Source organism: Chionomys nivalis, chromosome 21 (genome assembly GCF_950005125.1).
Source record: "Chionomys nivalis chromosome 21, mChiNiv1.1, whole genome shotgun sequence".
NCBI lineage: Eukaryota > Metazoa > Chordata > Mammalia > Rodentia > Cricetidae > Chionomys > Chionomys nivalis.
The window spans coordinates 23,845,282-23,859,198 of NC_080106.1; the positions used below are offsets into that span (position 1 = coordinate 23,845,282).

General features: G+C 50.6%; 2 protein-coding genes across 6 annotated transcripts in view; one reads left to right on the plus strand and one right to left on the minus strand.

The window, feature by feature from the left end:
• Window positions 1–682: 682 nt before the first annotated feature.
• On the minus strand, window positions 683–9,688 carry Ca7 (carbonic anhydrase 7). 5 transcript variants are annotated; one of them, XM_057753310.1, is made up of 7 exons: window positions 9,553–9,688; window positions 6,892–7,089; window positions 3,137–3,255; window positions 2,662–2,757; window positions 2,497–2,559; window positions 1,884–2,039; window positions 683–1,450 (listed from the first exon to the last, which is right to left on the minus strand). In XM_057753310.1, the coding sequence occupies exons 1-7, from the start codon at window positions 9,590–9,592 to the stop codon at window positions 1,328–1,330; spliced, it is 795 nt and encodes a 264-aa protein (XP_057609293.1). In that variant the 5' UTR covers window positions 9,593–9,688; the 3' UTR covers window positions 683–1,327. The 5 variants fall into 5 exon arrangements, with proteins under 5 accessions (XP_057609293.1, XP_057609297.1, XP_057609294.1 ...); XM_057753314.1 differs by lacking the exon at window positions 9,553–9,688 and adding an exon at window positions 9,247–9,325; XM_057753311.1 differs by lacking the exon at window positions 9,553–9,688 and adding an exon at window positions 9,079–9,238.
• Window positions 9,263–13,917, plus strand: part of Nae1 (NEDD8 activating enzyme E1 subunit 1) — a 34,829-nt gene continuing 30,174 nt past the window's right edge. Inside the window, exon 1 of the mRNA XM_057753308.1 lies at window positions 9,263–9,411. The gene's annotated coding sequence lies outside the window, so the exon portion shown is untranslated. The remainder of the gene's footprint in view (window positions 9,412–13,917) is intronic.

Sequence of the window (13,917 nt, forward strand, 5' to 3'; positions counted from 1 at the left end):
AGCTGCCTCCCTGGGGTCGCAATGCTCACCAAGACTCTGAACCCCAATGTGAGCAGCCACAGGCATTCCCTGCAAGAGAAGGAAGTACTTCTGATGTAAATTTAAGGGGACACTCATTTTCAGGTTTTGGAAAATACGAAGTTTACACCTAGATTTTATGCCACCTCAAATGTTCCTTCCAGAGCTGGTGAGTATGGACAGCTAACGCAATTAGTTCCTCATAGGATTCTGTCCCACCCACTGGGCACATTCTCTGAGGGCATTCTCTGATCTCTTCTTTCTCACCTGTCCCCTGCTGTTCGCTGTCTCCATGCTACTGGCCTCCACTTCCTCCTCACTCCGTGGGAATCGGTCCCATTTGCACACCTGGCCCTGCCCATGGCTCCTCAGTAGTCTGGGCCCTCCCCCAAACCCTTGCCCTGTGGATCAACCCTACAGCCACATTAGGCTCTCACCTGGGAACGCCACACCTGCTCCCTCCTCTGCCTCACACATGCTGCTCTTCCTTTCTGCCTTGGAATACTGGCTAGAATTACATTTCTTCTTCCAAGAGGGAGTCTCTCCTTCCTTCTACTCCATCAGCTAACTGCCCAGTGCCGGTCCCTCCTTGACTCACTACCGCCGGCTCCCCACAGCCTAGAACAGTACTGGACAGAACAAAGGCACTCAGGTGGAGTTTGTTCCATGAATAAATGACTTTATTTGCTAGTACATGAATGGATTGTTATGTAGGTGACTTTGGTGGCTGGGTAGGAGGAACAAAGGGAGACAGTGTATAAGCTATAGCCAGGGCCTGCCCGTGGCAGCATGTGGCTGGAGGAGGCCACATCACCTCCAGCATCTGGGTGCTATTTTAATGGCCTGGCAGTGAGGTGCATGTATGGCAGAGGCCTGCAAAAGAGGTAATGCAGAGTGGGCAGCTCTGCCCACCTCTAGTTATTGCTTGAGTCTTTATGGTAGAGACAGCTGCCTACCCCAGGGAGCTGTGTCTTGGCCATCACAGTGTGAGCTCCAGTTTGGGCTGCTGACACAGCCAGCAGGAAAGACAAGAGGACATTCCTAGGGGCCTCCTTTGGGTCTTGGGGAACAGAGGCAGCCCAAGCTTGGACCCTGCTCAGTTCCTGTTCTTCCAGCCCCCCAGGGCAGCAGAAGTGTACCTCCAACTCCAGAGTCCCATTAAGAACCCTCCAATGTGGCTAAGGAGCAAGCCAGCTGAAGGAGGGCCCACAGCACCCTCAGGGAGCGAGCCTCAGATGGTTCGGTGTCCGCTGACATGGAAGCCCTTGGGAAGATGGTGCCCCAGTGGCTGGCTGGGCAGGTGGGAAGCTCAGGCCTGGAAGGATGCTCTGACCACTCGGCCCTTCAGCGGCTGTGGTGGCCGGAAGTTGTTTACCATGTGGATCCTGTCATCATCCTCCGAGGTGAAAAGCAAGCTCCGAAATTTCTCCATCTTAAGACAAAAAGGATGGTCATGGCAGGGATGGGTGCTGTTTTCCTCTATAACCCCAGCTGCTGCTCACGGAACTCTGCCCTTCTGCTTCATCTTGGCTTCACTCTCTCTGCCCTTATCTGTTTCCTACTGGGTCCTTGAACAAGGAACTAGAAGGCTAGCTCCAATATGTCTAGTGGAGGCGTTCGGGCAATTGGAACTCTTCTGACTACAACACATTAAGAGTGATGCCAGAACCAGGTTTCTTCCTTTCTTGCCATGGTTGGGGCCTCAGGACTAGCAACCAAACTTACATCAATCAAAAAACCTTTGGTTTGGTGGTCAAAGATGAGAGTCCCATGGGAGGACCCAGACCACATCTTGCTGGTTGGGAGTTACCTTACCAAGGCTGAGATCTGAATGCCCCTACTCCTGGAACTCTGGGAGGACTCACCTGCCTCTCAGAGATTCTGATGGGCTCCCGGAGCACAATCCAAGTAACACTCTCGCTGAGCGGGGGTGTGGTCAGGGAGCCGGGATAGGTCCAGTAGTGCCGGCTGGTGGGCAGGAGGCACTTGGGGTTGAAGTAGTTGAACTGGGCCTTGGTATCCTGGGCAGGATGGGAACCCAGGAATTAGAACGAAGCTCCTACCAAGATCAGCCCAGCCATTTCCTTGCTTATTGCTGTCTACAGGATTTGGGCCTCTCCTTGATATGATGATGCAAATTATGAACAAATATCCGTGACCCCAAGTGCCACCTCCCAGCCAGGGCCAGGCTCTCTCGTTTGCTTACATGTAAAAGCTGTGGCTTTGGGGGCTCTCTGGTCATCATTTGGATGCCCTCACCGGGGCCAGGTAGCAGACCACTATCCGTACGATCAGTATTTTATACATACCCTACCAAGTTGTATGTTAGGCACCCATGGGTGATGAAGAAGACCCTCATCCTGGGTCTCAGCCAGAGGTGCTGCCAGAATGCAAAAGTGAAGTGGGCCACTCCATGAGCCAGTCTCCCCCATGCTCTCTCCCTAGGTGGCTGCTCTAGAAAGGAACCCCTGGTCTCACCTTAAACCGAACCATGTAGAGTGCATCTGTCAGGCGGTTCATGCTGGGGTGCTCATCTCCTGTCTGTCAGGGAGAAGACGGTGTGAGCCCCCAATCCCTTCATTCTAAAACTAAGGAGCACATGCACCTACACACTCTTCTTCGCCCCGAGGGTCCACCACCCACCTCCAGGAAGACACCGACCACAGCCAGGCCATCAGGGGCTGCAGCCGCCTCTCCAAAAGTACTGTACTTCTTGGCATTCCAGTGGACCAGATGTAGCTGGAGAGGCAAAAAGAAGCTAAGCAAGGCCAGGGCTGAGCGCCTCCAGGAGCAGCGAGGGGCATGAAATCTGTCTCCCCATGCTCCCTCTGGAAGAGGCAGCAAGGCTGCAAGCCTCCTTATCTTGGGATCCTAGGGAGCCCCTAGAGAACAACAGGTAGCATCCATTCCACTCTAGGTCTCTAGGTTCTTCCTAAAACTCCAGGATGTGTGCAGGAGGGTGGACAGCATGCAGATGAGGAGAGGGTCTCTCCCAAAGGCCCTGGGTGCATTTCTACAGGTTCTCCAGAGCCCTTTCCCCAGGCATCCTTGAGCCCCACCCTGTCCCATACACCTTCCTTCCCCAGGCAGCAGAGAGATGCAGCAAAGAAGACCTCACCTCGCTGGGGAAGGACTTGCCATCCACCGTGTGCTCTGAGCCCACATCATGCTTCTTGCCCCAGTGGAAGTGGAGCTGCTTGAGACGATAGGGCCCTTCCAAGGGTCCCCCGGTCACCACTGTGGGTAGAAGAAGGATGTGGTAGTCCATATGGGAAATCACTCAACTAGGTGACTGGGCTGGCAGTGTGTTGTGTGTGTGTGTGTGTGTGTGTGTGTGTGTGTGAGAGAGAGAGAGAGAGAGAGAGAGAGAGAGAGAGAGAGAAAGAGAGAGAGAGAGAGAAGGGGGGAGTTGGGGATCAAACTCAGGGCTTTATGCATGCTAGACAAGAACTTTATTGATAAACTACATCTCCAACCAAGGGCTCCATACTTTATCGATTTTGATCATGTTGGGGATTGAACCCAGCGCCTCAAATAAGCTAGGCAAGCACTCTACCACTGAGCTATCTCTCACCCTTTTTGGACTTTTTTTTTTCATTTTGAGGTAGGGACTTGCTAAGTTTCTAGGCTCAGTTCTAACTTATTATCCCCCTGGATCTGCCTCCAGAGTAGCTAAGACCACAGGCCTATACTACTAAACCTGGTTAGGGGCTATAGTTTCCATATGGAAAACCTGCTGGATAGGATGTGGATCTGTCCTACCGGTCCTTACAGTCTGACCCCCAGTCTGGGTCAAGGCAGAAGGTGTGATAGCCTTCTGAGTAGAGGGCTTTGCACTGGTTCCTCCTCCCAACTCCTGCCAGGTTTCCCGTAGACTGGGCTCCTGCCTCTCAGACTCTTTGTTCCCACTAACAATGGGCCTCCTGTGTCTGGGGTCCAGACCCAAGGCTGAGTTGGAACAATTATTTTGTCTGTTATCTTAGTAGCTCAGGAGGGACAGGATTTATTTAGGGGCCAATTTTGTCTTACTTTTATTATTTATTTTGGAGCCAAGGTTTCACTATGCAGATTGGGCTGGCCTTGACCTTTCAGAGATCAACTTGCCTCTGCCTCCAAGTACGGGGATTAAAGGAGAATGACATCATGCTTGTTTGGACCTATTTTATAAAGGAGGAAAATAGGCCAAAACAAGGCGCTGAGCTATAGTGCAAGTCCACAGCTTCTGTGTCCCAAACTCCTAGCCACCAACCAGGCTGCATCGCTTCCCTACCACCTGGAACCTTGCCAGAACATGGTATTGCCTTGGAACAGGAGGCCAGCTCCTGGGAGTCCCTACCCTCCCAGACAGTCTCAGGGCCTCCCGGGACCAGCTCCTGTACAAATGGCCTGTTTGGAGGGCCCCAGCCATGCTGATTTTGTGTCTTTCTCACTGTGATAGTTGATGATCTAGGGCTACGCATCAGGCCTCTTGAGACTGATAGAATTTCTAGCTGAAAGGGATCTGTTGGTGGAGAGGCCCCAGCTAGGCCTGAATGTGAGCTCCTAGATCAAGTGACATCTAAGCTCGGAGTTCTACCAGGCCCCTTTATGATGGGTGATCAGGACAAAATCCAGAGGCCCATCTCTGCTGCCCTGTCTTATGTTAGAAACAGGCTATCTAGGGCCATAGTACAACAGGTTGACAGAAGGAGTCAGGGCTTGGTGGTGGCTCTGCACAGAATCCTAGGCTGCTCTGTGTCTGAGAGGCTTCTGGGTCCATCTATAGTGTTCCTCTCCTAGAACCCTACAGGATGGTGGGATAGTGCCAGGGGGTGTCTCCCTTCTCCCTTTTTCTGGTTCACTGTAAACTCTCTGTGTATTTTGGTGCTCTGTGGATATTAGTCCATTTGACCTCCAGAGTAACCTACAGCGGGTGGTGGCAGAGTCCCGTCTGTCTTCCTCTTTCCACCGACTCTCTGGCTCCTCTGGCCTGGCAGGGAAGTAGAGCCCCAGTCAGGCCTCTCACGTAAGCCTTCAGACCAGTTATACAAAAGCTCACTGAAGACTTGCCTAAGGCCTCGACCTAGGGATTTACCTTTGAGACCTGGATTCTGGTGCTAAGGCAAAGACGCATGTTTGAGTTGAACCACTGAAGGCTGTTCAAAGGGACAACCATGAAAACTGCTCCTCCATGTCATTCATGGCCATCTAGGGTCCCATGTTGCCTTCCCAAGGCTCTGGATAAAAGACTTTGCTTGGAATCCAAAACAAGGTAATATATTGTCTGACTTTTCTAAGGCTCTGCTAGGCTTCCTTCTGCAGGAAGGACTATGGCTGAGCCTCTTTTCCTTTCACTACCTCCCAAGGAACTCAGAGCTAAGCAACTAATGTCATTCTCCTTAGGAAAGGCGGGGCTTTTCTTTTCTCTTGATTTTCTGTTTGACAGATAAGTTCTCTTGAGTGCTTTCGTTGAGAAGGGGGTAGGGAGGAGTGAAAAACAAGAAAGATATTTCCTTACATAAGGAAACCCTCACAGGTCCTCTTCTTACCCCACTCTCTCCCTCACAGACCCTGTGATGAGAACAAGATTTCTTCAATAGAGCATATTCCTAAGGCCTCTGCCAGGGAAATTATCTTGGAAACCTGGACTCTGGTCCTAAAGCAAAGAGGCCTGGGCAGGCACAGCCACAGTTTTCTGCAGGCCTCACTCTGGTCCATGATGGTGAGGACCTTAAAGGTCATGGATGAATTGAAGAGACCTATGAAACTGGAGCAGGCATGTTCTGGCCTACAAACTGTCATCTAGACCCCTTGTCCTGTGTCTGGGCTCTGTGTGAAGGCTTTGTCTAGGGTCAGTATAAATGCTGCTTTGCCTTCTGCTCCTGGGGGTCTCCTAGGCTTTCTCTCCTCTGCAGCAAGGACAGAGGCTTACTAAGCATTTGATAACCCAGCTGATGAGAGGAGGATGTTTTAGGCTGGGTCATTAGCTCAGGTTGGTCTTGGACTCACTATGTAGCCAAGAAAAACCTTGAACTTTTATCCTCCTGCCTCCAGTCCCAGAGTTGTGGGATTACAGTTGTGTTCCACTGAACCTGGGTTTTATGAAATGCAGGGGCTCAAACCCAGGGCACTGTGCATTCTAAACAAGCATTGTACCAACTGAGCTGTATCCCCAGGGCCTTGTGCATGTTGGGTAAGTGCTCAAACACTGAGCCTTGGCTATGGCAATGGGTTCTTGAGAAGGCTAAGTAATAAGAATTTGCCTGAATTCATCCATTCATTCATTTATTCTTTCTTTTGTTTGTTTATTTGAAACGGGGTTTTCCTGTGTAGTCCTGGCTGTCCTAAAACTCACTCTGTAGTAGACCAAGCTGACCTCAAACTCAGAGATCTGCCTGCCTCTGTCTCCCAAGGGCTGGGATTAAAGGCGTGCACCACTACTGCCCGTGTGAGGTTGCATGAGTTCTAGCAATGTAACCTGGTACAAAGAGCACCTCAATCTCCTCCTCTTCCTTTAGGCCTGGTCTGATCTCAGGGAAGACGGTTTGGCCCTAGGCCACAAGCAGGTCAGTGAGAGGGTAGGAATGAAGACAAACATGATTTGAAGCTCTGAGAGGAAGAGAAGGAAGGGAGTTAGCATTTCTTGAGCATCTGTCTTATGCAGCACTACAACCATCTGAACGTTTTTTTCGACTACCCCTTCCATGACCCTAGAGAATACTATCGCTCCATTTTATGCAATGAGAGACTGAGACTGAGCTCTGGGCTTCACCGCAGTTGGTGAGACGTAGAGTTTCACTTCCCTACCACAGCAAGCTGCCCCTCCTAAGATTGCCCCACCCATGATGAGGGCATGAAAGGGGTTTGTGCCAGATTTTGGTTGAGGCCACTTACCAGTTCTGTCATCACTGTCATTGAAGTCCACCTGGACAGAGTGACCATTGTTGGTGATGCTGAGGGACATGCAGGCCTCATAGAAAAGCTCCAGTGGCTGCAGGCTGGGTGAATATACTGCCTGGCTAGACACAATATTGATGGGTGACTGGCGATCTCCCTGGGCAATGGGATACAGCTTGTGCCAGTTTGAAGGGCCTATAGGTACGGAGGGAAGGGTCAAATACTCAGGTCGGCCAAGCTGTGAGCTGAAGGATGCTCGGAGGTAGGGGGCACAAACCCAAAATTCTAATCCCACCTCTGCCACTTCTTGATTTCATTACCTTGTCCAGGAAACAGCCCCCCAAACCCTCCCATTCCTTTCCCTAGCACTGCTAGGAGCCCAGAGAAGCACCATAGGGCAGGGAACGTTACATAGCCGTAGCCTCAGAGGTGATTTCAGATGGTAAATCCACCCAGCCCCCAGAAAACACTCAGAGAGACCCCTGGGCATCCGAAGCCACTCTACTATACCTGACCCCATCAGGAAGTTAGCCTCTTCCTTGTACCTTGAGGAACTTAGTGCAAATTTGGCATTTGGAATAAAAACTCAAATCAATCTGACTTTCAGTAGGTGACATGTTTTCTCCCCACAGCCACAACTTTATGAGGTAGGAACCAGCATGATGTCCATGCCATAGATGAGAAACTGAGGACCAGTCATGCATGCTCATACATGCACACATGCACTGGTATAAACACATAGTATGTGTATGGACTGCCTCTTCCTGTCTTCCCCATATATGCACTGACAAGTCCATACAGATCCTCCTATGTACATACATGTAGGCATAAAATATGCAGTGACCTGAGCTCACAAGAAGGTCCAAGCTTTCCCTGCCCGCCAGCCCTGCTGATTACATCTGACACACACATATGCACCCTCATACATAAACACCTCCTATTGGAATCCCAATGAAAGGGCCACAGCAGAACACATACCCATGCACACACACACCCAAGAGTGCATGCACATACACACACACCTGCATACACACCCACAGGCACCCACCACCTGCCTCCCAGAGGCTCCATCTGCAGTGGGGAGGCTCAACTTCTCCCCGGGGAACATCCTGAGATGCAGTCTATTTTTAGAGCTACTGCCGGCTGGTGCTTCTCCCCCTTTTTGGCTTCTTAAGTTTTCCCGAGAAAACAGCAGCAGGTGCCGACAGAGCTGTGTCCCCAATGGATGACTCAGAATGGTGGCCCAGCCTTACTGGGTTATTTTTGAAGTCCTGTGAGCGCTGCCGCATTTGGGCACCTCTGTCCTCTGTCCTTCCCTGCCCGAAGGTGAATCGCCCAGATCTGACTGGGTGAGGGGTAGGTACCCGAAGACAACAAGCTGTTCATGATGTTCAAGGCACAGAGCTAGAGGACAGCGCTAGCAGGAAGGTTAGGGACAGGGCACTGGGACTACGGGGGCGGTGGGTGTGGGGGAGGGCACTTAAAAGCAGATCCAGTGCATGCAGGGGGAAAAACGGTCTTTCATCAACCTGGTATTTCTCTGCCTCTCTCTCCATCTCTGCCTGCCTCTGTCACTTTCTTTAACCCTGAATGTCTCTGTCCAGTTTAGTATGTCCAAATCTGAGGTTCCCCTGCCAAAACACGATCCTTTGTTTTGGTGGGGGGAATCCCTGACAGGACAGAAACCGCGGCATCTACGGGATTCCCTCTGGTCAGCTTCCTAACCTACAGAATAGTCCAGTATGTTCGCTCTCCCACACACAAAGTGACTATCCCTAGAAAAAGTGGGGCCAGAGGAATAGTAGTACCCTTCCAGCACTTGCTCCCCTCTCCACTTGCCCTGCCTGGGTTCCCCCTCCTGACAGTCACGATCTTGGGTGATCAACCTTCTTCTCTGGGAAATGGAGAAGCCTTTGCTTGGCCCACACCCTATCTCTTCTTGGCAAGAAACTCGCCCAAAGGGAACTGACCTGCCCCATATCCACACTCAAGCTGTCTGGCTCATTGGCTTCCTCCATCCTCCCTCTGCATACCAAAGAAACTGAGGCAGAATGAAGGTGCGGTTCTAGCCAGACCTGGCATCCATGGCCCCACTCACGTAGGACGCGCTTAAACACTCTACCGGGTATAGACACGCAGACATTCCTGAGTGTCCCCAGGTGCCCTCCCTCTTTCCTCGCATACCAGCCTGCACCGCTGCTCGGACACTCCAGCGGAAACTCTCTCGCGGGGACACGGAGCCCAGTTCCCGGGAGGTTCCCTCATACCCGCTGTGCGCGCTCCCCGCAATGACACCCGCTCATGGCGCTGCGACGTGGCAACCCCCCTCCCACCGCCGTCGCCCTGAGCCACCTGCAAGCGCTGCGCACGCCGGGGGAGAGTGCGGGGCCGGGTGGGAGCCAGCGCTGCAGTCCCGCGCCGCGCGGAGGCGGCAACAAGACGCGCTCAGCTACCAAGTGGTTCGTTGGCGGGCCCGGGGCGCAACGCGGACTTTGCTCCCGAATCAGAGGAAGCAAGGCAAGGGTCGGATTTTGGGGACTGCACGAGAGAGAGGTCCGGGTGGGTTCTGGAGCGCGGGGCTTGAGGGTTCCGAAAACCTGGTCGGAAGCGCGGGTCGCAGCGAACCCAGCTGGGAGAGAACCGGGGGTCTGCGCCTACCGTCGTCCTGGCCGTAGCCCCAACAGTGGTGGCCGGTCATGCCGCTGCTGTCCCCGCGGCGGTGCACCTGCCGAATCCGCTCAGTCCGCTCGCTCCGTCTGCGGCTCCGGCCCCGCTTGCTGCGGTGGAGCAGCCTCTTAAAGTGGCGGCAGGCAGGAGGAGCGGTTCCCCAGGGACCCGCCCCCCACCCCCCAACAGTGCAAGAGAGGCTGGTCCTGTCCTGCCCCCACCCTCACGCTGGTCGGTGAAGTCCCAAGTCGAGGTAGGAGGTCAAGAAGAGATAAGCCTATTCCTCCTTCTTATCAGCTGAGTCCCCACCACCCTCTTTCCTTTCTGCCAGCCGGTGCATGAACTCTGGGAAAGGAGATACTATCTATACTGAGGACTACAGGAGTTCACTTCGCATCCTCCACCCCAGGCTTATCTCTGGGCAATCAGTGCCATCATTGAGGACCTGGGTTTTGGGTTCCTAAGTCCCCTGGGGTGGAAAAAAAAATGTTGCACTGGCCCGCAAGTGTCCAGAACCGAAGCTTGACCTGTTTTTCCAGATGCTACGGTGGGGGCTGGGTCAAGCTTTAGGTCCTCCCTGTGATACAGACACCTCTACAAGCCACGGTGCTTACACTGAGGCTGTGTAACAGTGTAGAAGACTGGGTTGGAAAGATGGGATGACTCACCCAAGGTCATCTAGCTAAAGCGCTGGGGATTTATTCCCGGTTTGTCTCATTTCAGATGCTCTGAGGACAAGGGGATCCTCTGGATATGAAGAGCTGGGTACCTGGGTGTAAATGTGAGGGCTAGGTATAGGATTGCCAATCTTCAAACCCTTGACCCAAGTGCAATTAGAGCCCCGAAGTACAAGTAGCAAAGAGGGGCATCAACCAGTGGACTGGGAGGAAGCTAGACCCACTGAAGACATTATGGTGGACTCAAGTACGAAGTCTTGCCTCCCAGTATCCCTCTGACTCTCTGTAGCCTCCCTGCTTCAGGAACTTTCTGCTTGCTTTTTTAAAGACCGTTGTTTGTGCTTCTTCTCTTTGTCTCTCCATAACCATCAATGCACCTGCTGGGCATTTAGGCTGTCCCCTTTGTTGTCACAGTGAAAACCTGCCTCAGCCCAACATTTTCCTATCGACCAACCATGGTCCTTGCTGTAGCCTCCTTCTGGCATGTCTTCTCTCTTCCGCCCACTGGCTCCAGTAGGTACCATCTGATTCATCTTAGCATGTGGCCTTGTGCCAAAGATAGGGCTTGTTTCTGGCTCGGCCTCAGCAGGCAGTTTGGGGAAGATAAACAGATGGGTGGATGGAAGGACAGACACATAGTTTTACCCAGGGCCCTAGGCCCACGAGGAACCATTTGTAGAATCTCTTGGCTGGTCGGACGTTGTTCCAGCTTCTGCTCTTGGCTGACCCTGGGAAGTGTATCACCTATTATCTCCTCATCTACCTGGCTTCCCTACATGTCTGACACTGTCTCAATCTCTTCTTCCAGTTCCCCAGATAAAGATGCTTCATGAATGGATAGCTAGTCAGTGATTTGCTAGTCCTGTAAAGTTGCCCTGCTTTGACCCAAGAGCAGGAAGAGGCTCTCAGTACAGATATGACCTCAGGGTAGGGGTCGAAGACTCATGTTTCAGATGTAGGGGGGTGGTCTCCAAGAATAGCAACCATAGACAGTTCATCAATATCTGTTTGTTTGAGACAGGGTTTCTCTGTGTAGCCCTGGCTGTCCTATAGAACTGGCTCTGTAGATCAGGGTAGGCTTGAACTCAAAGATCTGCCTGCCTCTGCCTTCTGAGTGCTGGAATTAAAGGCATGCACCACCACACCTGGCAATTTCAACATTATTGAAACCCTAGATCTCCAAGCCAGAAACATCACCTACAGATTGGCAAGGCAGTGACCTCCAGTCTTGTCTCCTAAAGTAAACCAGACATCCTTCCCCTGAAAGATTTACAATGCCCTTCAGAATCTTTGGGTGGTACAGACTCCACTGACCCCTCCACTTCACAGCAATTGAGGTCTTTTCCATATGTATTTATAATACTTAAAGAATAACACTGGGTGGCTGGATTTCTCAGTGGTTAAGAGCACTTGTGACTCTTACAAAGAACCCGAGTTTGATTCCTTGCCCTCACACAGCAGGTCATAACAGTCTGCAACTCCAGTTCCAACAGGATCTGATGCCCTCTTCTCCCTTCCTCAGGCACCAGACATGCAGGTGGTACACAGACATACATGCAGGCAAAACCCCCATACACATAAAAATAAATGTTAAAAAATGAATAAAACTGGAATTCACATCGATATGCATCCAGTATCACCTCGTTAGTAACCCAGGGGAGACTTTTGCTCCATTTTACAGATGAGGCTAGCAAGGCCCAGAGAGGTTGAGTGATGGGCCAATCGTACACAGCGAATGACACAGTAAAGATGACAATCCAGGCTGCTGGCCTCCTCATTTAAGCTTTTTAAAGTCACAGGGAGTGGATTTCATATTTGTTTCTCATTTGTCTTGACATATGCAAAGAGTCAAGGAAAGTGAGGTAGAACGCTGTGTAGATTTGAGGGAGGATACTGATGATGGGAAGGGTGGGGAGGGCACAAGACACAGGTGGGAAGTTCTCATCACTAACGACTCCTTTGCACTTAGAAGGATTCGAACACACACAGTGTATTACACCAAATGAAGACCCAAATTCTTTCTCTCCTGCAAGCCATTCCTCAGTAATTTCCCCTAGTGCTGGGGATTTAGACAAGTATGAAGATCCACCGACATCTGCCCTCTCAAGGGAAGGCCCGGTGGCCCCTGCAGCCCACTCAAGTCAACCTGGGGGAAACTATGCCCCCACACAGAGACCTTCAGTTCCAGTTATGTGCTCTCTTTAAAGCCAAACTGATTTCTCTGATTGAGAGTTTACTATCTCATCTCAAAGACGTCAGTGGCTCCTGGTTTTCACAATGGTGCAGGGGATAAAGGATTGGGAATACGAGAAAGGGCTAAATAAAGAGAGGGTGAGCAGCTTGCAAACCCATGCCTTGCTTATCACACAACCTTGGCCAGGTCTCACTTCCCTTTTCCAAAGTACAGTGTTTTTGCTCTAGAGGAGAGTGACAGGGTTTCCTTGGCCTTGACCATCCTACAGGGATCTCCGTGGACATGCATAGACGCAACAGATGCCCAGTGCTGCACCAAGAGACAGAATCATGCCTCCATCTCACTCCTTGTTATATATGGGAATTGTGAGCCAGGTTTGAGTCTTTACTTTTAGTACTAAAAAGACTTTCTTAGACTTGATCCATAGCAACACACACATACACACACATACACACACACACCACATATAATCCCACATCAAGTATGAGTGTATGTATATGTATATATAGATATAGATATATTATGAAGTAATGGGCTTGGATTGTAGACACAGATAAACTACACAGATGTTGCCCATACAACTTTGTGACCTGGAACAAATTGCTTCACCTCTTTGAGTCTGCATTTACATTTTATTTATTAATTAATCTATAAGATAGGAATAGAGAGCCTAGCAGGCCAAAAGATGGTCAGATGGGATGGTAACTGTGACTTCTGGTACCCAGAATGCAATTCTCTGTTCCTAGAATTTCTACCTTTCCCTTTTGTGTAGTTTGTTGGAGAATCTAAAACCCCAAGCATTTCTTTTCAAATTATAGAGACACATTTCCACTGCAGAATCAGGAAAACACATGAAAGAAAATGTAAGTCACTGCACTGTCACCCCCCCGCCCCAAGCATTGCCATTGCTAATATTTTAGTGACTCTCAGGCCGGGCTTTTCTACTACTATGTGTAAGCAACCAAGATTATGTATATAGCCCGGTCACCAGCCTTTTCACTCACTGCCCTAAATAAGCATGTTCCTGCTTGATTAGCCTTGGAGAATGTCACACTGACTCTTCATGCACTGCTGTGGTATAAATAACACTGTACTGAACATTCTCATTCATTCGTCGTGTGTGTGTGTGTGTGTGTGTGTGTGTGTGTGTGTGCGTGCACGATGACTTCCTTAGGATAAATGTTGAGAAATAAAATTACCCGATTAAATGATACACACATTGCCCAGTATCATTTTAAATGGCTTATTATTGTATGTGCTATGCATGTGAGGAGGCTTTGGGGCATGTGCCGTGGCATTGCATGACAGTGGAGGTCAGAGGACAATTTTTGGGAGTCAGTTTTCTCCTTCCACTGTTGGTTCTGGAGATCCAACTCAGGTCACAAGGCTTGGAAAGCACTTCTACCTGCTGAGCCATATTGCCAATGAAAGTAACTATTTTATATTTATTTTTTATTTATTCTGTTTTTTTATGTGTGCAAGCAC